A 23,205-nucleotide genomic window follows, 5' to 3' on the forward strand; every position below is an offset into this window, starting at 1 on the left:
TTTCTCTTATTATCTTTACAGGTATCAGATTAAATGGTGTCAATGTCCAATTTTCTTATAATAAAATAGTCATATTCTGACTCTTATGTAAATGTTAAAATATAAAATAATGTAATACTGTGTGTTTATTTAAATCTTATATTTAATATAAATCAAACTTGTTTCTGCAAAACAAAGCAGTAGCCTGCTATTGCAATCGCACTGATACTAGGAACTGAGTTTTTTGGTTAAATTCCCATTAAGTAGGATTTCATTTCCTCATGCCGTTTCTTCCTTTCTTTTTTTTTTTTTTTTTGCTTCCTGTTTTTTTGTTTTGTTTTTTTCAGCAAGATTTTTCAGGAAATCTCTGAGATCTCTCACTGCATCCATCTTTTGTCTATTCTCATAAAATAATAATAAGTCTTGAGGTTCATTCTTCTTATACAATTCTAACACATGGACCTTCTTTGTTTTATTTTTCTTCCTTGGCAAAAACAACTCAGTTCTTGTTAGAGCCATTATTTCATGGACATCGACAATCTCATGATTTAGGGCAGTGGTTCCCAACCCCCGGGCTGCGGACCGGCACCGGTCTCTGGGTCAATTGGTACCGGGCCGCACAGAAAGAATACATAACTTACATTATTTCTGTTTTATTTATTATCCGATTCTGAACGATGATTTATTTTGTAAAATGACCGGATTCTCTCCGCCACATCTGTCTATGACTCACTCTTGATGCAAGTCATGATGCCTCGGTCACATGTCTTACCTCCATCCACTACCTTCTTAAAGGGGCTCCGGCCGCTAACACATAATACATTACCACTGAATTTAAACCCCCAAGCTAGCAAAATGAACAAAAAAAACAGCAGAAAAAAAAAAGTTTTTATGCCAGCCATATAATTTTATTTTGTTTTATTTATCTGCCACACCTTAATGGCCGGTCCAGGAAAATATTGTCTGGCATTAAACCGGTCCGTGGCGCAAAAAAGGTTAGGGACCGCTAATTTAGGGTATAACGACTTTACATAAAAAATATCTTCAAAAACAACATTCCATGAACATGTTTGTATATTGTGCTGACTTACTCAGACACAGGTTTATTTTTTCAACTTGAGTTTAATTACTGTATTTTTGGACTATAAGCCGCTACTTTTTTCCTACGTTTTGAAGCCCACGGCTTAAACAACGAAGCGGATAATTTATGAATTTATCCTGGGTTTTTCCCGGTTTCACAAACTTCAAGCCAAAAAACTGAGCGACGTAACATTAGACCAATCAAATTATTGAACGGAAACAAAAAAACACACCTCTCCTGTGTTCTGAGCTGCACGGCATTTGGGAGAAAAAATGTTTTTTTTAAACGCACGACGATGCCAAAAGATAAACTCTCGAGAGAAATGGTTTTGAAAGGAAGGAGGAAGACAGTGAACAATGACTTTCTTGGTAGGCTACTGTTTAGATACAAGCCGTTGTAACGCATTGAGTCTGGGTGAAGGGAGAGCTCGCTAACTCCAGTTACAACAGAAATCATATAAGCACAGACAGGTTTCCAAAACTCATGCTCTTTTATTTTTCTTGGCAACAGCGTTACGGGTTAGTCAAAGAAACTTAGAAATGAGCATCAGAAAATAATAAGGACATAATCCTCGTCTTGAACACACGCAGTAATACCGGAAAAATGCTGTGCCAGGCTATTCCCAAAATACCGCTATGCTTCTAAATGAAGCGCAACATATTTCACCCGTTACACCGTGTGTAATATGTCTTTCGTTAAAGCCTGTGTAAAGTACATTAGTGTAGACTGCGGCTTATAGACAGGTACGGCTTATTTATGTTCAAAATAAAAATATTTGTAAAATTCAGTGGGCGGCTTATATATGGGTGCGCTTTATAGTCCGGAAATTACAGTAAATTAATTAACTGATTACTTTAATGCATTCTTATAATGCATAAGTACAAACTTGAGTAAAAAAACCCTTTTGATTAAACATTCCATGTACAGTATATTGACAAGAAGTAAATCTATGGTCACAAATGGACTATATTGGTACATGCTTTTTGAACATCATATTCCACATTGAGTGCCCATTTGTTGTTATAATAACCTCCATTCTGCTGGGAAGATGTTCCACTAGATCATGGAGTTGTCTTTGTAAAGATTTGTGCTAATTTATCCACAAAGGTGTTAGTAGTCAGATAGCGATGTAGGGTGAGAAGCCCTGAGGTTCAGTCAGTGTTTTATTTCATTACTAAAGTTTTCAGTAGGGTTGAGGTCAGAGCGCTATAGCAGACCACTCAAGATCCTCCAATCCAAACCATGCAAACCATATCTTCATGGAGCTGGCTTTGCACTCAAAAGCATGTCATGCTGGAACAGGTTTGGGTCACAATCCTGAGTGAAACATTGAGGCAGATTATTTGAATTGATGCTTCGTTTAGTCAATTTAACTACACACAGCATTGTGTTTCCCCACTATTATTACTGACACACCATCCATTAAACTCTGGGGCGCACTGGACAGGTGACACAGAAGACTCTGCAGAATAAAAATATGGAGAAACAGGGACAAAAAACAGCGAGGGGCGAGAAAAATATTCATATGAAATCTCGTTTTTCCACATAAAAAAAGTTTGCCTAATTCATTTTTTGCACAAATCCGAGTAATTCCGACTTTAATTTTTGCCACTCGGGCAGCTTCACCCGCCTGTAGTACCAGAAAGCTTTACACATTGAAAGTGAAATTGGCTACAATCAATAGATTCGCATGGTATTAAACTAAGCCTCTGATCCCTGGAGAGAACTCTGTCTAACAATCAGCTCTGGAGGAGATTGAACAAGACAGATGAAGCAGATGAGCCTCGTTCATACACCAACAGCTTCAAACTTCAGGCCAACAACATGGTTACCAATGGATGCACCAGAAATGTTGGATATTTACGAGAAAAAATGTCGGAATTAGGCAAACTTGTTTTAATGTGCAGAAACAGGCTTTCATTAGAATTCAGGCCAAAGAGAAAACGACAGAAAATTTTCAAAGTTTAGATAAAGGAAATACCGTATATTTAATTTTTTTAATCTGAAATTAATTTTTGTTTCAGATTTTTTTTATTTACACATTTGTATTTGCTTTTTGATAAAATATAGCAATTAAATGCAATAAATGGGTTTAGTTTTCACAAATATTCCTGTATGCAATTTCAGCAATTACTCTAAATTGGAAACAAATGACTTGTTCATTTTAAAAGATCTGTCTTATTATTTCTTGTATATTTAGAATTGTTCATCAATAAAGAAAAAGTTCTTCTTATCCCATTTTTGGAATAATTGATAGAATAATCAATAAAATACACGATTACTAAAATAATCGATAGCTACATCGCTAGTGAAAATTTGTTTTGTATGTAGTCTTTCGGTTATTGGGTTTATCTACTGATTATTATTTATTAATCCGTTGAGCCTCAGTGCTATAAAACCACAAATATATAGTGCTTCTTGTGATACACTGCCTCACTTAAAACAGTCACACATGGTCACTATGTGTTAGCATTAGGTGCTTAGCAGGAAGACAATTATGTTCGGCTACAAAATACATCTACACCTGAACTTTACTGTCTGTCTTACTTTCCCTGGGGTTCAAGTTCAAGGCCAAAGTTTTAGAATAACTATGTAGAATCATAACGTTATCGCGTGATTTATGACACTGATTTTAATTGTGCATACATGTTAAGCTGTGATAGGATGATGCTTAGTTGATCTGATGTCGGTATCAGCAGCAATGGGCCAATTGAGGCACATAAGAAATGAAATGTCAATAACACTATTGCTTCTTCATTGACCTCTCATGTTATCTCTTGCTTTCCAGGCTGTTTTAAAGATGACCGAATTGTGTTCTGGACATGGATGTTCTCCACATACTTCATGGAGAAGTTGTCACCGCGTCAGGACGATATGCTGTTCTACGTGCGACGCAAGCTCGCTTACGTCAGCGCCGACAACACCGAAGGGAAAAAGGTGAGAAGAAGCTTCACACTGCCCTCTACTGACACTGAAAGATTTGCAAAGTGATGTGCATTATATGAGTTCTCGGGTGCATTTAGGGAGTTTTTTAAGGAAGCATTAAGTGGGATTTTTTTCCATATTGTGGTAAACTAGGAAAAAAAAAATCAGCTGTAATTATTCCTGCTATCCAGTGTATGGAATGTTATGATCACATCCAACAACATCGGCATATGATGGCACACTGAACAGACGACCTACAATGACAGTAATCAAGATTTATTTTACTTCATTTTCATTTTATAATGAATTAAATAGAAATATCAAATTTCTACTACAATACATAACAAAAAACCTCAGAGTTCATTACTAGAAGCTATTGTAGAATAAAAATACAGCTTTTAACCAGGTTGTTGGTCTTGATAATGAACTCTTACACAATGAAAACAGTGAAACACAACTTTATTTACAGCTGTACAGAAGCGCATTTAAAACAAAATCTTTCTCCTAAACAGCTCTGCTCTACTCAAGGTAATTAGGCAGCTAATGTACTTCATTTTAAATCAGCTAGTTAGCATCATAAAGAATAAGCCTAGCATACTCAGTGCATGTACATTCTTATTTGCTTTTCATAGCCAATATGTAAACCACAAAATACGTAGATAACTAATATAAGTTTAAGTTTGGCAAAGAACCAAAAAACGGCCTTTTAAAGGTCATTCTAGATTCACTGGTCTCATCATCATTGAGATGCTTTTGATCGATTTAAAGCCTTTCCAAGACCTCCAGTTGCATCCGATTTGCGCTTCTTCTCCCCACGTATATAGTCCATTAAGGTTGGAGTTGTAGCAGGAGTTGTACCAGTATGCTCCTGCATAGCTGACCGCACAGTTTCCTTCATATGAATCTTGATCTTTGTCAAAGGTTGAGAATTTTGATCCACTGTGGTAGGACAAGGAATCCCCTACAAAGAACAAGAATGATGCAGTGCAAGCATATTATAACTGTCGATATTCGTTAAATAACATCTGTTAACAGGTAACTTATCGGCTCACGACTTACCTGCACCGCCGTCTTCAAATTCAGACACGTGCAGCTTGTAGCCATCCAGTTCTGCATTTATAGCCATTGGAGAAATGCCAAATGATTTGTATTTTGCATAGACCTTATTTCCTTGAAAGTCCTCTAGATCTACATGCAGCTCATAGTTCTTCTTTAGGGTAAGTAGATGAATTGTCTCAAGTCCTAAAATCGAAGAAAGAAAGAAAAGACACCTTTGTAAATGGACAAACTATTTTGTTCAAAGGTCAAGGAGTCAAGATGTGTAATGCAGACTGCAGAGGAGATTTTCATGGTCATGCAGCACCTTACCCAGCCAGTATTCTCCACCTGCGTGCCCAAAGCCGTGCTTATACTGATCCCATCCTCTGTAGAAGTTCACAGTACCATCCATTCTTCTCTGAAACACCTGGTGGAGTAAACATCTGAAATATTCAGTGCTGGTAACAAATGTTTAGAACGCAACGTGATAGAATAGAATAGAATTTAATAGAATAAAAAATACTACCAGGTTTGAATCATTGGTTTGAACTAATTGTATGTAGGAAGACTTAGAACATGTTTGAGGGAACACTGGACCACATGCATACATCATGGGATTGATCCAAGTTGCCATTTAAGTCAGCCATCTGGATTTTCCATTTATACCCAATTTGAATACATTTTTTTAAATATCTATTTGCCTGTTTTCGTGCTTGCTTGTGTGAATATAGGGTTATACAAGTGATTCTCAAGATATGAATTTAAAATAGTAGTTATTTTAGTTATAATTTATGCTTTAAATTTTCTATCCTAACTTTTTGGTACTTTTTTTTAACATCATCTCTGCTAAACTGTTTTTATATTCATGGTATTATTAGGTTGTAATATTTTGTCCCTCTAGTAGTCGAATGTCCTGCACTATTTTCTTTAACAGTCAGACTCTGATTCCTCCCTGCCAGATGTCTTACATTGCCTCTGTCCAATCTGGAGACTAAAAGTATAATAATCTTGAATTACTAGTCATGTTTTTAAATATTTATTGCATATACAGTATATATTTTTTTATTCCTTCTTATTTTATTTCTATTGGTACAGATTCTACTGAGAAATGGCAAGCCAATGTTATATCAGTAAGGCAAAGTCACTTACTATCCATTTTCCTCCATCAGTGTACATGTCGCAGTACGCATAGCGACCAGAGTTTGGTCCGGCAGGGTAGATCATGTAAACTCCACTTGTCCTAGAGCTGTCGTTATAAATGTCTGCACAGTCTAGAGGCTGGAACATCAGACTTTTAGACTGAACCCCCGTACTAATCCATAAAATTACTAATAGGATCTAGTTAAACATACAAATTACAAAAATATAATTAAAAATGATAAAATTGAAATGACAAAACTGTTGTATTTGATTTTCTCAAATCTGCCATAGCACTAGCACTAGCCTTCTTCAGTTCAATCAGTTAAACTACACATGACCAAAAAGCTGAATTTTACTTAATTTTGAAAAACTCATACAGTTCATTATTTAGAGCATAATTAAAAAAACCTACCATTATTGTAATATGATCTCAAACCAACTTCGGTAAAGTAAAAAATCGTTCAGTCATTCAGCCGGTGTATTTTCAGAGCTATATATAGTTACATGACCTATGCTCAGTCAATATTTACATGTTATTATTGTGTAACTTGTGTTTTTCCACCGTAACTACACTTTGATTTCAAATTCAGATTGTTCAGACTAAATACATTATAAATAGCCTACTACAGCAGAACTGAAAATACTGTTCCAAGGATATTTTCTCAAATTATTTTCACCTTATAATGGATTTCATTCCGTTTAATTTTTTTCCACTGTCCCTGAGACCTCTTATCACTATGTAATTTTGCAAAGTTAGATATGAAATATTGGGAAATCCATGATTTGTTCAAATTATGACAGTGTAGTTAACGTGGTAATGCCCCAGTGGCAGTAAAAACTTTACACCTAGCAACCTGTCCCCCCTGACTTGCCCTTATCTGCACCCCCTACCCTGATACATGCTATGTTATCTGGTCACAAGGTTAGACAAACACAGTCACCTGTTAACATTTTGTTTTTTTGAACCATCTTGATTTAAAAGATTGGGGAACCAAAAAAAGACACACAAATTCTGTGAACACAAAAGTATATACACAAATGTGGAGCAGTAGAAGTGAGCATTCAAGCACTGAGATACATTCACATCCCTATCATTCCAACCAAACAGGGGCTAATCTTTGCTCACAAGTTAGATTAAGAATAGTTAACATACATTTTTGTCCTTAGTTTCATCTGAGACCGTTTGACTTCACTTAATTCACTTTCATCTTTTCAGTAATTTTGCTCCAAAGATTGGCGTTTTAATTGGTAGTCAGCTTCTAAAAAAATGTGTGTGTGTGTGTCTGTGTGTGTGTGTGTGTGTGTGTGTGTGTATATAATTTATATATATATTGTGACTCTACAATTTTCATAGTCATGAAAATAAAGAAAACTCTTTGAATGAGAAGGTGTGTCCAAACTTTTGGTCTGTACTGTGTGTGTGTGTATATATATATATATATATATATATATATATATATATATATATATATATACAGTTGTGTTTAAAATTATTCAACCCCCAATGCTGTAAATGGTTTTAGGGAATTTAGTGTACATTTGTAATTGTATTCAGAATGAAATCCTACAAGGACTTCTTAAAGAACCATATGCAACTAAAATGACATCAATTAGTTTTGTAATACAGTAGTAAATGTTTCTTTTGTGAATTCTTCATTGACATAATTATTCAACCCCTTAAAGACTACCACTCTGAAGAACAGAGGTTCAATGAAGTGTTTTCAATCAGGTATTGAAAACACCTGTGGATATCAGGAGCAGCAATAAAGCCTAATAAGCACCAATTAGGCAGCTTTAAAATGACTGTGATACTCAGCTCCTTCTAGACATTTACTGGTGTGGTTACAAACATGGTGAGGTCAAGAGAATGGTCCAGGAAGACAAGAGAACAGGTGATTACTCTTCACAGGAAGGGCAATGGCTATAAGAAGATTGCAAAGATGTTAAACATACCAAGAGACACCACAGGAAGCATCATTCGCAAATTCAAGGCAAAGGGCACTGTTGAAAGCTACCTGGTCGTGGCAGAAAGAAGATGCTGACTTCGACTGCTGTGCACTACCTGAAGCGTAGAGTGGAGAAAAGTCCCCGTGTGACTGCTGAGGAACTGAGAAAAGATTTGTCAGATGTGGGTACTGAAGTTTCTGCTCAGACAATACGGCGCACCCTGCGTAATGAAGGCCTCCATGCCAGAACTCCCAGGCGCACCCCCTTGCTGTCCCCAAAGAATAAGAAGAGTCGACTGCAGTATGCCAAAAGTCATGTGGACAAACCACAGAAGTTTTGGGATAGTGTTCTGTGGACTGATGAAACAAAATTAGAACTGTTTGGGCCCATGGATCAACGCTATGTTTGGAGGAGGAAGAACAAGGCCTATGAAGAAAAGAACACCTTGCCTACTGTGAAGCATGGCGGGGGGTCAATCATGCTTTGGGGCTGTTTTGCTTCTGCAGGTACTGGGAAGCTTCAGCGTGTGCAAGGTACCATGAATTCTCTTCAGTACCAGGAGATATTGGATGACAATGTGATGCAGTCCGTCACAAACCTGAGGCTTGGAAGACGTTGGACCTTTCAACAGGACAATGATCCCAAGCATACCTCCAAGTCCACTAGAGCATGGTTGCAGATTAAAGGCTGGAACATTTTGAAGTGGCCATCGCAGTCACCAGACTTAAATCCGATTGAGAACCTCTGGTGGGACTTAAAGAAAGCAGTTGCAGTGCGCAAGCCTAAGAATGTGACTGAACTGGAGGCTTTTGCCCATGATGAATGGGCGAAGATACCCGTAGATCGCTGCAAGACACTTGTGTCAAGCTATGCTTCACGTTTAAAAGCTGTTATAACTGTAAAAGGATGTTGTACTAAGTACTAAGATTGAATGTCACTTGGGGGTTGAATAAAACTGATAATGATGTGAGCTCAGAAAAGACATTTGTGGTTATTTCATTATAAATGTTATGTTATATTTGTCTGACCTACACGTGCCTCTTTGATTTAATTGTAAGCAGGATGACTGAATGATCATAATCAATGTCAAACCGACCAAAACAATCAATTTCAGTGGGGTTGAATAATTTTGAACACAACTGTATATATATATATATATATATATATATATATATATATATATATATATATATATATATATATATATATATATATATATAATTATTATTATAAGCACCCTCCTCAATTATTAGCATATATATATATATATATATATATATATATATATATATATATAATTATAATTATTATTATTTGTTTAGCCATGAATTCCAAAGTAACTTTTTATTTTTATTTCAGTGTCGTGAGTGTTGCCATTTATAGAGTTTTGTATACCAAAAGGCAAATCAGCTATGTAATGCCATGTTCATTTACAGTATGGGGGATGGGCTTTAATGAACATACACATGCAATTATGAAGTCATTCAGCATTTATAAAACTGTTTAACAGTACAGATGAACTTTTTAGTTCGGTCTAGCCTATGCATATTTACTCTAAAATAACCCATTAGTTCTAAATCTAGTTAAGAATTAATTAATTACCTACCAAGCACAAACAGCGCTGTTTTGTAAAATGCTTTGGTCAAAGAAATCCAGCTGGCAATAAGTCTGTTTTTCTGTGTATTATGTGATACTCTGTATTTAGTCCAGGCCTTCATTTGATTTATTCAAAATTTATCCAAATTTAAAGTCACTTCTCTAAATTACACTACATCTTACAACTTGGACTATTCCTCTTTATTGCATACATAAAAAAAACTCTCTGCAACTAATATCACTTATCAGATCAATCACCAAGCAACTAATGCCATTTCTATGTCTAGTCGGAACGCTAGAATAAATCTGAGCATCAACCCTGATTCTACAGCTTTCTACAGTTTTTTTTTTACATGCTTTTTTTGCTGCTGCCTCAAGAGCAGACATTAATTCAATTACCTGAAAGATGACATAGAGGCAAGAGATGCTATTGCATTGTCCCTCTCCGACCTATGCTAACGCTGTCTCTTCCCGTTTTTTCTCCTCCTTTCTTTGTCCTTTGTGTATCAGTGCCTGAATTAGCATTTAAATTAAACAGAGCACACAGGTGCATTAATGAAGTTCTTCCTGTGTCTCTGTTTGTTTTTTGTCTTTTTAATGCTAAATTCAAAGGATCCTTTTCACTGTCTTCCATTAAAACAGGGTTTTAAGTAGAAAAAGCAGGGGCGTGCATTTGCTAATCAAGCATTTTACGTTTTTATGTTGCAGAAAATGTTCTTATCGGATTAGACAAATGAGCGTTAGGATATACAGTATAATATGTTACACTGGACAAGAAAATCTCATGAAGAAAAAACCTTGAGTGGAACTTGACCTAAAGCTTGTGCCACCAGATAGCAGCCTAATGAGCATAGTATATTTAACATGAGCATATTATACTTTCTGGAATACGTAATATCTTAATGATTACAGCAGCAGAGCATAGAGACAAAACTACAGAATGCATCTTACTAAGGAAATAATGAAAGTTAATGAAACATGAACTCTTTTTTTTTTTTTTTTAGGGGAAGTGCAAATCTGTAAGGTATCCATGTACTTTTTTGACAGGATGCTACAGAGCTACGCTTTTTGCGACAGGGATTCTGAGTGTGGATTAGAAGAAGTTTTAAAGGCTGGGCTCGTCTGAAATGCCAGCTTCTCAGCATGGACCTCTACTTTTATTGCTCCTTATTAAAGGCATGGCAATCATCACAGTGTGGGATTGATACTCAGAGCCTTTCTGAGCAATCAGCACACATTGGTCCAATTTTCTCAAACTGAGCTTGGGTCTCTCGGGCGGAGAAAATCAGTCTGAATCCTACCATGTTGCTATTTGTTACTATTTATATTTCATTTTGTTTTATCTACTTGGGGCTAGAGTATTTTGTAGACCACCTTGGGGAGAAGCTATGAAGGTCAGCAACAGTGTTAGCAGCATATATTATAGATATATTATATTATAGAAGTTTATATGCTTGTTTTTATTTTTGAGTACCATTCAGACGTTCCATTTTCTCAGAGGAAATGGAGATTATGCCACAACATTTTTGTAAGACATGCCATTTGTGACATTTTTGTAAGAGGTTTGAGAAGGTTAATATTCTAGGATTGACTGACATAATAAAGTAACACATTTGGTGATCAGAGAATTTATCCAGTTAATGAATTAATCAGTATTATTATTCTTAAATATTAAAATACATTAATACATTTTTGACTCCGTTGCTGCAGTTTTTTAGTTCCAAAACTAAAAAAAGACAAAAATAAATACACGTACATTGAGGATGACTGTAGAATGAAGAAACTTTGGAGTTTGTGAAATCATTAGTTTGTTGGTTGGGTGCTATGAATTTAGATTTAGATTTGCGGATATGATTTAAGCCAAACTGAAGAACATTGTGCCTCTGCCCCATACATACATGTATACACCTACTCCTCCAGCCTGCCCCTGTCCTCACTAACCAGCTGTAAAGGTTAAAGTTGCCCCAGGCCGCCCCTCTGCTTCCCAGTTCACCTCTCTTTTATCACCATGGCAACTGTCAAGAGCGCAGCATGTGTCATGCCCTTCACTTGCATGCCTCCTGTGTTTTGTGAAGCGGCATAGCTAAAAATCCAGAAAGACAGGACTCCCAATATGTATGTGCACAGGATCAAAGGGAGAACGAACACATCCTTTGTTCCTTGACAGACTGTATTAACTCTACAAAAGGACGGTTCGTCCTGTGAGGGATGAGACAGATGGCTCAGACCCAGTCAGTAGAGCTGTGCTTGCAGTGCCAGGTAAAATAGATGATGGCATCTGTAGCTCATAAATAACACTTTGTTTTGCTTTCAGCTCGAGCACTTGGCCTGTCTGTGTTGCGTTAGGGCCCACATGCTCAAATGAATCGACGTCATCCTCTCAGTCAAGGGGAACAAAGGCCTGATCTGAATACAGAGTATCCCATATACACAGAACACCATACTAATTACCAGCTGGATTTATTCGTTTTTATTATTATTTTAATATTTATTGGTAGTCCTCATCTGCAAATTCAATCAGCCAGCATGTGATTGAGGTGTTGAAGTCACTAAAGTGGTTTAAAGCATATAACATATGGAACAGAATCTTAATATGAACACATCTGTATACTCTATGAATTTAAATGAATATAAATCTTATTCTGGTTCTCAGGTAGAAGTTGAGGTGTACAGAAGGGACTCGAAAAAGCTGCCTGGACTGGGGGACCCTGACATAGACTGGGAGGAAAGTGTCTACCTGAACCTCATATTACAGAAGGTAATCTGAGCAATTAGCATTGGCCTGCTCTGAAGAATTTAATGTACTGAATGGAAGCAGCTGATATGGTGCTATTCATTTTGTGTTTTATATTTTAAATTGTATAAAACTAATAATTGTAGATATTTTTATCTTAATCATTTTATTTTCATTTTTTTATATTTATATTATATTTTAAAAAATGACATTTCTGCAAACATTCTATATGTAGTTTATGAGTTCAACAGTTTTTAAAACAAAATGCATCACTTGTATAGTTGGTAGTGTGCAAACCTTTTTGTCATCATACGTAATATTAATATGTAGAAATACTTTTGATATGAATCGATACGATTTTTTTCTTGTTGCCTCATAGACAAATAATATGTTTAAATTACAACTTTTCTTTACATGCAACATTTGCAGTCAGAACTTGCAGCTATGTGAAGACTGATTACTAATAGTGTGATCTGCCAAAATACACAACTGACAAGATGTCAAATCAGTTGCTATCTATTACTGTACCTACTCCAGTGTGGCACGCTTTATATGTTTTATGTATTAAAGGAACATACATGATAAAAATACAGAGTGTTATTTACTCACATTAGGGAAGGATAGAAAAATTATGCAGGTTGATGAATCAAAATTCTTGTTCCATCCTTGTAAAACTCTTTCACTAAGACTTTATTATAGAGAAGCAGCGTTAATGCCACACAATGTTTCTCTGCCAGCTGGACTACATGGTCACATGTGCTGTGTGTACACGAACAGATGCAGGAGACATCCACATCCACAAAAAGAAGACGCAGGTAATGCAAACAGAAACGCCACAGTTATGTACAATTTAAATGTCGTTGCTGTAATGTGCAGATCTGTGCAGCACTGTAAGTCATCACATACTATAGATACTTCTACGTCTCCTACGTATTTGTACAGTTTGTATGCGTGAATAAATGCAGTTTGGTGATAAGTGAATTGGTGGATTAATAATTAAACAGCTTTGAATGCCTCAGACCTCAACCGTTCTACACTTAGGGACTTTGAATCAATCCAATGCCTGTCTGAGCAGCCGAGACCTTTTTGTAATTTGTTTTCAGATAATTACCTGCTCAGTGTGAAAACAATCTAACCAACAAGGTTCTGGGTAATAAGAAGCTGTACGTTTAGCCTCATTGCATTGCCAGCAGCATTGAGGTTGAACCTCCTGGCACAGCAGACAAATCGATAGTAATTAAAGAATTCAGCAGAAAAAAATTCAAACAATCTGCAAACAGAGAATTAGAACCATGTGGTTAACCAATCTATAATATACAAAGAGCAGCGGGAAACCAGTAAACAAAAATGCAGTTTAATCATATGTTTATTCATCACGAATAAATATAATCAGTAGCCTGTATATTAGATGATAAGTTAATTCTCAACTAAATAATTATTTTCACATTTTTTATTTGTCATTTTTATTGCTTTTGTTATATATCAGTTGATTTTATACCACAGCACAGTCGAATTCTTAAATCTGATTGGTCAGATTGGTGTTGATTTTCTCCATCATTCCTGACAGTAGTTCTGTCTGTATTTCCAATAGCAGGTTTATAATAATGCAATGCTCAATTAATTCATATTACAATTTCTTCGTTAATAACATTTATAGGGATTAAAGCAGATATATGTATAACTATAACCATATGTATAATTATTAAAATGCTAAGAGGAAACTAGAGGTGATTTTGGTTTATTTAAGTTTTTAGAAGGAGCCTTCACTTTTGGGTTTGTTCCACTATTAAAAAATCTTAGGGGGGACATCAAAATGACCGGGAATGACTGATGGTCGCTGCTGTAATGTAGGGAATAACAGGAACTTGTTTTATAGAATGTGAAATGCATCTTTTAAGTTGTTTATTTATAAGTTTTAATATGTTATCAGTTGCAATTTGCTTTGATATACACATTTTTTTTTATTCTTGATACCGTGAGACCATGGGAAAAGAATCAACTCTGGGGTTGTTACAGTAACGGCACTTTATTTTATGATCTTTTCCTTCAAGATCCCTTCACTGTTCTGCTTTATTCATTATTTATCATATATGTGCATATTGAATTAATTGCTTCAGTTTTTACATTTGGCACTTCAATTCATCTATAGTTAAATGTTTATTATGGAGTGATAGAAGTGGGACGTGTTCCAAACCCAAACACCTTTGTTTCCACCCTTATATTATGTCCTGATGATGAGTCTGTGCTGTTATACACATCAGTGCTTGCTGTTTATCTGAAACTCACCCTTTACTACACAGCAAGTGTTTGCGTCTCCCAGCAAGCACCCGATGGACAGCAAGGGTGAGGAGTCGAAGATGAGCTACCCCAACATCTTCTTCATGATCGATAACTTTGAGGAGGTAACCAGCACATTGATCAGGTCTCCATTGAAACCAAGCTCTTGAGGCAGACCATTGATACGTGGTACTTAAATCCACCTTTATCATCTCTGACAGGACTTTATAATTACTCATGTCTTACTGCCCAGGAACAAACTAAATTATGCAGTGCAAAAGATTGAAAAACTGGTTAATTCATCTTCCTATAAAATAGGATGTTAGTGAGACAAGGTGCTGTTTTTAAAGCTTTTTATTTATTTTTTTTTACTCCTATTTTACAAACATTATTCACCAATATTAGGCTCCTTATTTGTATGGTATAATAACACCATTTATTAGAATCATTTTAGTAAATTGCATTTAAGTGCAATCTGATTTTATTTTTCCTTTTTTTTCAATTCAGGTTATTTGCATAGCTCCTTTAACAATCGATATTTTTCCAGAACAGCTTTACAGATATAAATAGGTTATAAAATCTGAATTGCTATGTTATATGTGCTTATAAGTTAACTCTTATAAGTTTATTCTTAATGAGAGAGCCATTGGTGACTATGGCAAAAAAAACCCTTCCTGAGATGGCATGAGGAAGAAACCTTGAGAAGATCCAGACTCAAAATTGAACCGTCCTCATCTGGGTGGCACCAAATATCCATTCATTGCAGTTCTATTATTGTTTAGGTGTTCTGTTCAGTGATACATGCTTAAATGCAGAACTGCTTATGCAAATTGCAGTCTTAAGCAATTGTAGCAGACTGTTTATATAAATGTACAAGTTAGTGAAGGTTGGATTGATGCCATTTAAATTCAGGGACCAGTCACACATGCTAATAAGTATAGAAACACAAAAATAAACATAATACCTTTAAAACTGGAGTGTTGCAATTTAACTCTGAGAATAACTAAAAAAAAAAGTGGGTTGTGGACAAGACATCACATAGACCCCTAGTAGCAGCATGTCTCCAGGCATACTGGCATTTTTAGTAAAATCATCTAATTTCGCTTGAATTAGACAACAATTGGAAATGTCATATTGTGGAACCAACAGTAGACCCCTATTTCATATTGTCTTTAATAGTATAAAACAGAATGCATCATAAAACACATAAATATATTCGTATATTATACATATTCGGTATGTACATACACATATGTATGTGATTTGTGCTCATTCAGTCACAAGAGTATTGGAATCAGCGTTCCAATTCCAATTCATCCCAGAGGTGTTCAGTAGGGTTGAGGTTAGATCTCTATAACATTGTCATGTTGGAACAGGTTTGGTACTTTTAGTTCAAGTAAAGAAAAAGTTTAATTCTAAACGCATCCAGAGTCCTCCTATAAAATCATGTGTTCCCCAAACTGTGGTAACCACACACGAATGGGAACGTCAGGTGTCCCAATATTTTGTCTCTATAATTTGTATAATATATATTATAATATCAGAATATAAATATAATATAATATCACATTCTGTGACTCACTGTGCCTTACAGAAATCTGGTGAGCACACATCACTTAGATCAACATCTATACGTTGACACAGGTGTTCAGTGATATGACTGTTGGAGAAGGAGAGATGGTGTGTGTAGAGCTGGTGGCCAGTGACAAGAGCAGCACTTTCCAGGGTGTAATCTTTCAGGGTTCCATCCGCTACGAGGCCCTCAAAAAGGTTTACGACAACCGGGTAGGACGAACTCACAAACTCTTTCTCCTATAAAAGCTAATCTTTGCTTAAAATTGATCTTGAACTATTTTGTGCATGTACAAGGTGAGTGTGGCTGCTAAAATGGCCCAGCGCATGTCCTTTGGCTTCTACAAATACAACAACATGGAGTTTGTGAGGATGAAGGGCCCTCAGGGGAAAGGGCACGCCGAGATGGCTGTGAGTCGAGTGCCGACTGGAGACACGTCACCCTGTGGCACCGAGGAGGACCAGGACTCGCCGCTGCACGAGAGGGTTACTGCAACACAAATACTTGACCTCTTTCATTTAAACAACCCCTGCAGTCAAAAATGTGATTTCTAAATTCCTTCTGCATGACTGATTCTGGTTATATAACTTGGCCAAGTTTAATACAATACAACAGAATAGAAACAGAAGATACAACAGAATCGCACACAGTATTAATGTTTTAAACAGCTTTTTTTTAAATCATACTTAATATCTAAATTGTGCCTTCACAATTGAAATATTTTCTTGTTTATAACCATTATGGAATTGAAAAGTAATTTTCTACCTTTTTACATTTACATTTATTATCCATCAATTGCATTTGTTTAGGGATAGTTTTTCAAAATGTTTTGTACTTTCCTATATCCTTCTCATAGTACGTTTACTTCCTATTCCTTGTATAGGTGACGTCGTTCAGCACTCCCCCCACCCCCGAGAAAAACAGACCCTCCTTCTTCTCTCCCTCTCTGCGCCGCAAAGTTCCCAGAAACCGCATAGCCGAGATGAAGAAATCCCACTCCGCCAACGACAGCGAAGAGTTCTTCAGGGACGAGGATGAGGAAGGTGAAGCCTAATGACAATCCTGGTTTGCAGGATCTTTTTCTTGTAAACACACTCAAGCAGGCTTCACGTCAGGAGTATTGAGAGAATGAGCATCTTGTCGTTATGAGTTGTTTCAGGACGTGTGCATAAAAATAGGGCTGTGATGAGGACTGCATTAATGATAAACTAGAAGCAGGAAGAATAAACACATTTATGTGTCTATTCATTTTTGAAGCATTTTATCAGAGAAAAAGAGATCAAAGAGACTAAATAATAATCAATTCTGTATATTTTTTTTTTATTAATAATAATCTGAAAATGTCATATAACTGCTATAGATCAAATAGACTACTAATATATAAATAAAATGGTACACCTGTAATGTAATGTAATGGTGGTTACATTGTTGTGTAACGAGCATTATTTGTGTGTGTGTGTGTGTGTGTGTGTGTGTGTGTGTGTGTGTGTGTGTGTGTGTGTGTGTGTGTGTGTAGACCTGTGTAATTCCAAAAACCTTCGCTCACGCTCTCTTTCGGGAACTGGCCGCTCACTCGTGGGCTCCTGGCTGAAGCTAAACAGAACAGAGGACTACTTCCTGCTCTATTCCCATCTCACCTACATCACTCTTCCTCTGCATCGGATAACTACAGGTACAACACAAACAGACTGCACGTACACACACTGTGATTGTCTGTGGCTTAGACAGTAAGCATGCATTATTAGCTCTCACTAACGCATGTACACATACACATTTAATAAATCAATCATCTTGTTTTAATTGGATTAAATTCATTTTTGCAATTACATGCAATCATGGAAGTATTTCTGTGATATATTATATAGATATGACAATTATATATAACCTTGATTTGCCATCTGACTGTAGTTTTATAAAGTGTTATCAAAAGGTTTCAAGACTAGTTACCATGTGCCACTTCTGCATGACTTCATCATGTACAGCAAGTTAGAGCAAAGTGCAAACGTGAACTTCTGCGTGAAACTGGGCAAATCTGACAAATGCTAAAATTAGTCGTTTGAGGTGTGTTGAGTGGCACACGCGCTTCAAGAGTGGTAAGTACATCACTGGAAGATGTCGAGTTTAGGAAGACCTTTAAAGAGCTCAACCGTCAATGGCAACTTGGGCATGATGATCATCAAAGAACAATCCACAACAATTGTGCTGCCAATGTGTCATATGACACAATGGCAGCAATTGTGTCATATGAAACAGTCCATGCAATCCTCACGTGGGATTTGAACATGCGGCATGTTGCCGCTGAGGCTGTTGACCCGGGAGCAGAAGAAACACCGCGTGATAGTCTGCCAAGAGCTCCATATACTACGGGCCGTAGATGACGAGGATCGTTACCGGTGACGAAACGTGGGTGTACTGCTATGACCCTGAAACAAATCAATTCTTCACAGTGGAAAAAGACCATCATCCCCATGACCGGAAAAGACGAGGCGGGTTCGCACCTCGACCATGTGCATGCTCATCGTCGTCTTCGACATTCACAGTATTGTGCATCGGGAATTTGTCCCCAGGTGCCAATAGTGAGTTCTACTGGCAGGTTTTAAGGGAGTATATGCTGTGAAAGCATCTATAGTGCACTATTCTCAAAACCTTTTGATACCACCTCGTATATATTATCAGTACTATTATCATCTAGAACTGTTTGAAACATATTGTAAAATATTCTTCATGGCTTCATGGTCCTGTGTTATTTATATTTGCATCCATTTTTGTCTTCTTGCATGGTTACAGCATGTTTATTTGATGTCTCAGCTAATAGTTAATAAACACTTTCTACTACATGCTGGTCATCGATGAATTTGATTTCGTATTGGTTATTTAAAATCAGTAAAATTTAAAGCGATTTACATCAGCTTGTTTTTACTCATTTTGTCATGGTTATGGAATTTCTTTTATAGATATCCTGGAGGTGAGACAAAAGCCTATTCTGATGATCTAGCGGCTCCTGACTCCCTTAGAAGTTGTGACTAAGTGCCTCTCCACATCAGGCCCCTCAGACGTCAGCACCACCTAGCATCCATATAGAGAGCCAAAAAAAACAAACAAAAAAACCCACCACTGACTAAAGGAGAGGAGAGGAAATGTAAGAACTAAGGACTTATTTAAAAAAAAAAACCAGCCAATCAAAAGTGCCTCTTCCACCTGTTTTCTGTGACAGTCTGTATGTGGACACGAGCGCAACAACCCGAGTGACTGAACACCGTCCTGAAATGCCTCGTTCTATCTGATCAGCTCAGGCCTGGAAGGCAGGACTGGCTTCACGTCCCACCTGCGTACGAAAGGGAAAAAAAATAAATAACATGCAAAAGAATGTCTCATTGTAAATACACTGCTGCTTAGAATACTCAGTGAATCTACCAACCACGACCCTCGGAGCCTCATGTAAACAGAATCTGCTGGGTCTTTCAATGTTGTTGATTTGTGCATAGTGCTTTTTTCAAAAGGCGACCCCAACCACACCCATAAACCCCTCTCCTCGCTTCCTCATCCCTAGGCCTTAACACCTCCTTACCAGCTAAAATTACATCTAGACTCTGTTATATGACCTGCTCCATATACAGAGTCTGGAATTGGAAATGCTGGATGTGTCTTAAGTTCGACCTTCTGGTTCACACCCAAATAAAAAGGAGAAAAGGAAAAAAAGCCGCACATGTAGATTTCTTTTGTTTGTTTGTTTTTTTTTTGTTTTTTTAAAAAGACATAATACATTTGTTCATTTGTATGTTTGGAGATAGTTGTAATCATTGTGATATTTATTACTTGGTATGATGCGAAAGATGCTGAAGATGAAAGGCCGTGAAGAGTGTAATTTCTTTTGTTTTTCCGAAATTTACACAGTAAAACTGCTACATTTTAGAAACACACCTACTAGCTGTTCTGCAGAAGCCATGAAACACAAGTTGTGTGGTAAAAGTTGAAGAGCTTTGCTGTTTTTGTTTTTGTTTTTTTTTAATATCCTTCAATAATAGGTTCAAGTTAGCTTGACCATACTTAAAGGCATTACATTTTTTTTAGCAATCCTTCAACATAGACAGACACACAAACACACACAGACACACAGTCTGGCTTAGTCTCATTAGTATTCAATAATATAATCAAATAATAATCATTAAGTGAATCTTACTGATAGATTGTATGGTATTACATATTCTAGATATTTTAATACAGTGTTTAAAAAAAGGCAAAACAAGATAATATATTGAAAAAATGATTACAACTAAACACAACATACAGAAATGACAAAATATCTAAATAATATCATGACATAACACGTTATTAAGTCAAACTTTTTTTCCTCCAACCTGCAGTTCAGGATAGTCACACAATTTGGCTTGTTTTGTCTGTTTGATTTGAACATTTTTTAGGGTTTTAGGGATTTGTGAACTGAAACTCTGACCATTACTGTTACGTCTGTCTTTCCTCGTGAAGAATATTTACAGTCTAGTGACTGTTATGTTTTTTTTGTCGATCGCCTTTAAAAATCGCTGGCAATGAAGTGTTTATGGAAGAAGTGAGGAAAAAACCCGGGTTGTCAGTATTATGTTGGGTTTTGTGAGCTGAATGTATTCCTTAGTGACTGCTTTAAAGACGGCTTTAGTAATTATTTCATATTCCACACAGGCAACCTGATTCGTCAGCAACATTTTTTTAATGCTTTAAAATTCACTTTCTTTGGGTTTCATTGGATTTGTTTTCCTTGATAGGCTGTAGAAGCCCATGTCAACCAAATAGAAACCTCTTTTCCAGAGAGTTCTTGTGGTATATACACAGCTCTTTAATCGCTTTAACCACGTTTTTTGTATTCAGTTTTAAAAAAAACCTACATGTGCATGTTTATCTTCTATTTATGTTACACTGTTAATAAATGTACATTTTCTGTACCTCTTATTGAAATATAAATTACCAAAAAAAAGTGATTTGAATTATTTACAGAACTATTGACACATCAGAAAGAAATGCAAGCTACAAAAGGTGTGTGTGTGTGTTTGTGTGTGTGTGTGTGTGTGTGTGTGTGCTTGTGTACATGTATTTGTGCATCCAAACAAATACATTTGCAGTATTCTCAAGTTTCTATTATGTGCCGTGTTTTTCTGTTACATGACTTTGTAGTCACATGGTCACGTGACTTTTTATTTACATTAGATATTGTTGCAGATGTGAGCATTGAGTGCAATCCTAAATATATAATAGCTGTCATTGTAATGTTTAATTCAATCAGCCTGCAACTGCCGCACTAGTGCATTTACAGTTTTTTTGGATTGCTTAAGCACGATTTTCAAAACAGGGCCCGTGTCTTCAAAACACTACAATTAGCACAACCACACACCCAATTAGCGAAACACTACAGATCCCTTGCATAATTAAACACTCTTGTAAAAACTATACACTTCTGTGTAAAAACCACACTTTGTTACCATATGAAACATTACTATACCCTGTTTGCACGAGTTACACTCTGCTGTGATAAACCTAAAACACTTTTAGCACTTCTACTTCCCTATGATTAGAGTAGGCTACCATCAATGAAGTACAAATATAATGTAAATTCACCAAACACTACACAAGACCAATGTTGCAGACTGAAGAAACTCATTTATTTGTCAACACGCCCAAAATGTTGACATGGAGACTCATAATTCGGTAACAAAACGTCCCTTCACGTATTGTACTGTAAGTTTACTGTAAAAAGAATAAAGAACTAGACATTGTCTCTTTGCCTAGCTGGATTTGGCCAGAGAATTTCATCAACATCGCAGGCAATGTAGTCATTCACAAGACACCTTGGAAAGAAACGTCTTGAATGACGAATCCATCCTTGCATTGCTGCTACCTCCATCTGGTCACAGGCCTCCTCCATGGCTTGGATTAGGGGTACCTCAGCCTGGAGACGGAGATCATATACCTTCCACCGCCATGCAGAGAAAAACTCTTCTATAGGGTTGAGGAATGGAGAGTATGGTGGAAGATATAGGACGGTGAAATGTGGATGTTGCTGAAACCAGTTCTGAACCAGAGCAGAGCGGTGGAAAGACACATTGTCCCAGACAACAATGTATTGCATATGATTGATTTGATTTGCTGCTGTTATGTTGTGCAATCGGTCCAGGAATGTAAGTATGAGTGCTGTGTTGTAAGGGCCCATATGGGCATGGCGGTGGAGAACCCCATTCTGTGTAATGGCTGCACAGAGTGTTATATTATCCCCATGTTGCCCTGGGACATTGACTATAGCTCTGTGGCCAATGATGTTTCTTCCCCTCCTTTGTGTTCTCGACAGGTTGAACCCAGCCTCATCCACGTAAATGAACTCATGCTGGATCTCCTCTCCATCCATTCGTAAAACTCTCTGAAGAATAGTGTCATGCAAAATTGTGTAGTTCAGTGTAGATCTAGTATACATATTACAGTACAGTAAAAGATTATGAGACAGTATGCAAGAACACACTGCTAAAGTGAATACATACCTCTGCATAATCATGCCGCAGTCGTTTCACCCTTTCGGAATTTAGGAAGCGTGCCAGTGTTGATGTTGAGACCTGATGGATATCGTTGAAACTGGCATGGTTATTGACAATGTTAGCTTGAAGCTGATCGAGTGTTATAGCATTGTTGGCTAAAACCATGTTTACTATCTCCCTCTCTTGCTGTTCTGTGAACATAGGAGGCCTTCCCCCTTGTCGTTCCTGACCCTCAGTCCTATGTAGAAAAAAAAACAGTATACAATAGTACAGTAATTTCACAGGAAAAGGTAACAGAAGTGCTGATCGTGCATAGAATACAGTACTGTGAGCAGTTACTGAAACCGTGCAGATGTTTTTGATATGATGATATTTTTACAATACCTATTTTCCAGTCGAA

General features: G+C 36.7%; 2 protein-coding genes across 4 annotated transcripts in view; one reads left to right on the plus strand and one right to left on the minus strand.

The window, feature by feature from the left end:
- Nucleotides 1–21,317, plus strand: part of kiaa0930 (KIAA0930 ortholog) — a 32,251-nt gene extending 10,934 nt beyond the window's left edge. Inside the window, exons 2-10 of one of the 2 annotated variants that reach the window (XM_046873268.1) lie at nucleotides 3,849–3,997; nucleotides 12,360–12,464; nucleotides 13,178–13,255; nucleotides 14,741–14,842; nucleotides 16,362–16,502; nucleotides 16,587–16,775; nucleotides 17,174–17,333; nucleotides 17,807–17,962; nucleotides 19,245–21,317. In XM_046873268.1, coding sequence (XP_046729224.1) covers nucleotides 3,849–3,997; nucleotides 12,360–12,464; nucleotides 13,178–13,255; nucleotides 14,741–14,842; nucleotides 16,362–16,502; nucleotides 16,587–16,775; nucleotides 17,174–17,333; nucleotides 17,807–17,962; nucleotides 19,245–19,285 — 1,121 coding nt within the window. In that variant the 3' untranslated portion in view covers nucleotides 19,286–21,317. Of the gene's footprint in view, nucleotides 1–3,848; nucleotides 3,998–12,359; nucleotides 12,465–13,177; nucleotides 13,256–14,740; nucleotides 14,843–16,361; nucleotides 16,503–16,586; nucleotides 16,834–17,173; nucleotides 17,334–17,806; nucleotides 17,963–19,244 lie in introns of those variants that run through there. The other variant, XM_046873269.1, reaches the window with a different exon arrangement.
- Nucleotides 4,428–6,669, minus strand: LOC124401195 (microfibril-associated glycoprotein 4-like). Of its 2 annotated transcripts, none has more exons than XM_046873270.1 (5): nucleotides 6,576–6,669; nucleotides 6,173–6,361; nucleotides 5,354–5,450; nucleotides 5,045–5,227; nucleotides 4,428–4,946 (listed from the first exon to the last, which is right to left on the minus strand). In XM_046873270.1, exons 1-5 carry the CDS (start codon nucleotides 6,576–6,578, stop codon nucleotides 4,699–4,701), a joined length of 720 nt encoding a protein of 239 aa, XP_046729226.1. In that variant the 5' UTR covers nucleotides 6,579–6,669; the 3' UTR covers nucleotides 4,428–4,698. The 2 variants fall into 2 exon arrangements, with proteins under 2 accessions (XP_046729226.1, XP_046729227.1); XM_046873271.1 differs by having other exon boundaries at nucleotides 6,173–6,301; nucleotides 6,576–6,653.
- Nucleotides 21,318–23,205: the final 1,888 nt, after the last annotated feature.

The sequence above is a fragment of the Silurus meridionalis genome, chromosome 18, assembly GCF_014805685.1.
Source record: "Silurus meridionalis isolate SWU-2019-XX chromosome 18, ASM1480568v1, whole genome shotgun sequence".
Lineage (NCBI taxonomy): Eukaryota > Metazoa > Chordata > Actinopteri > Siluriformes > Siluridae > Silurus > Silurus meridionalis.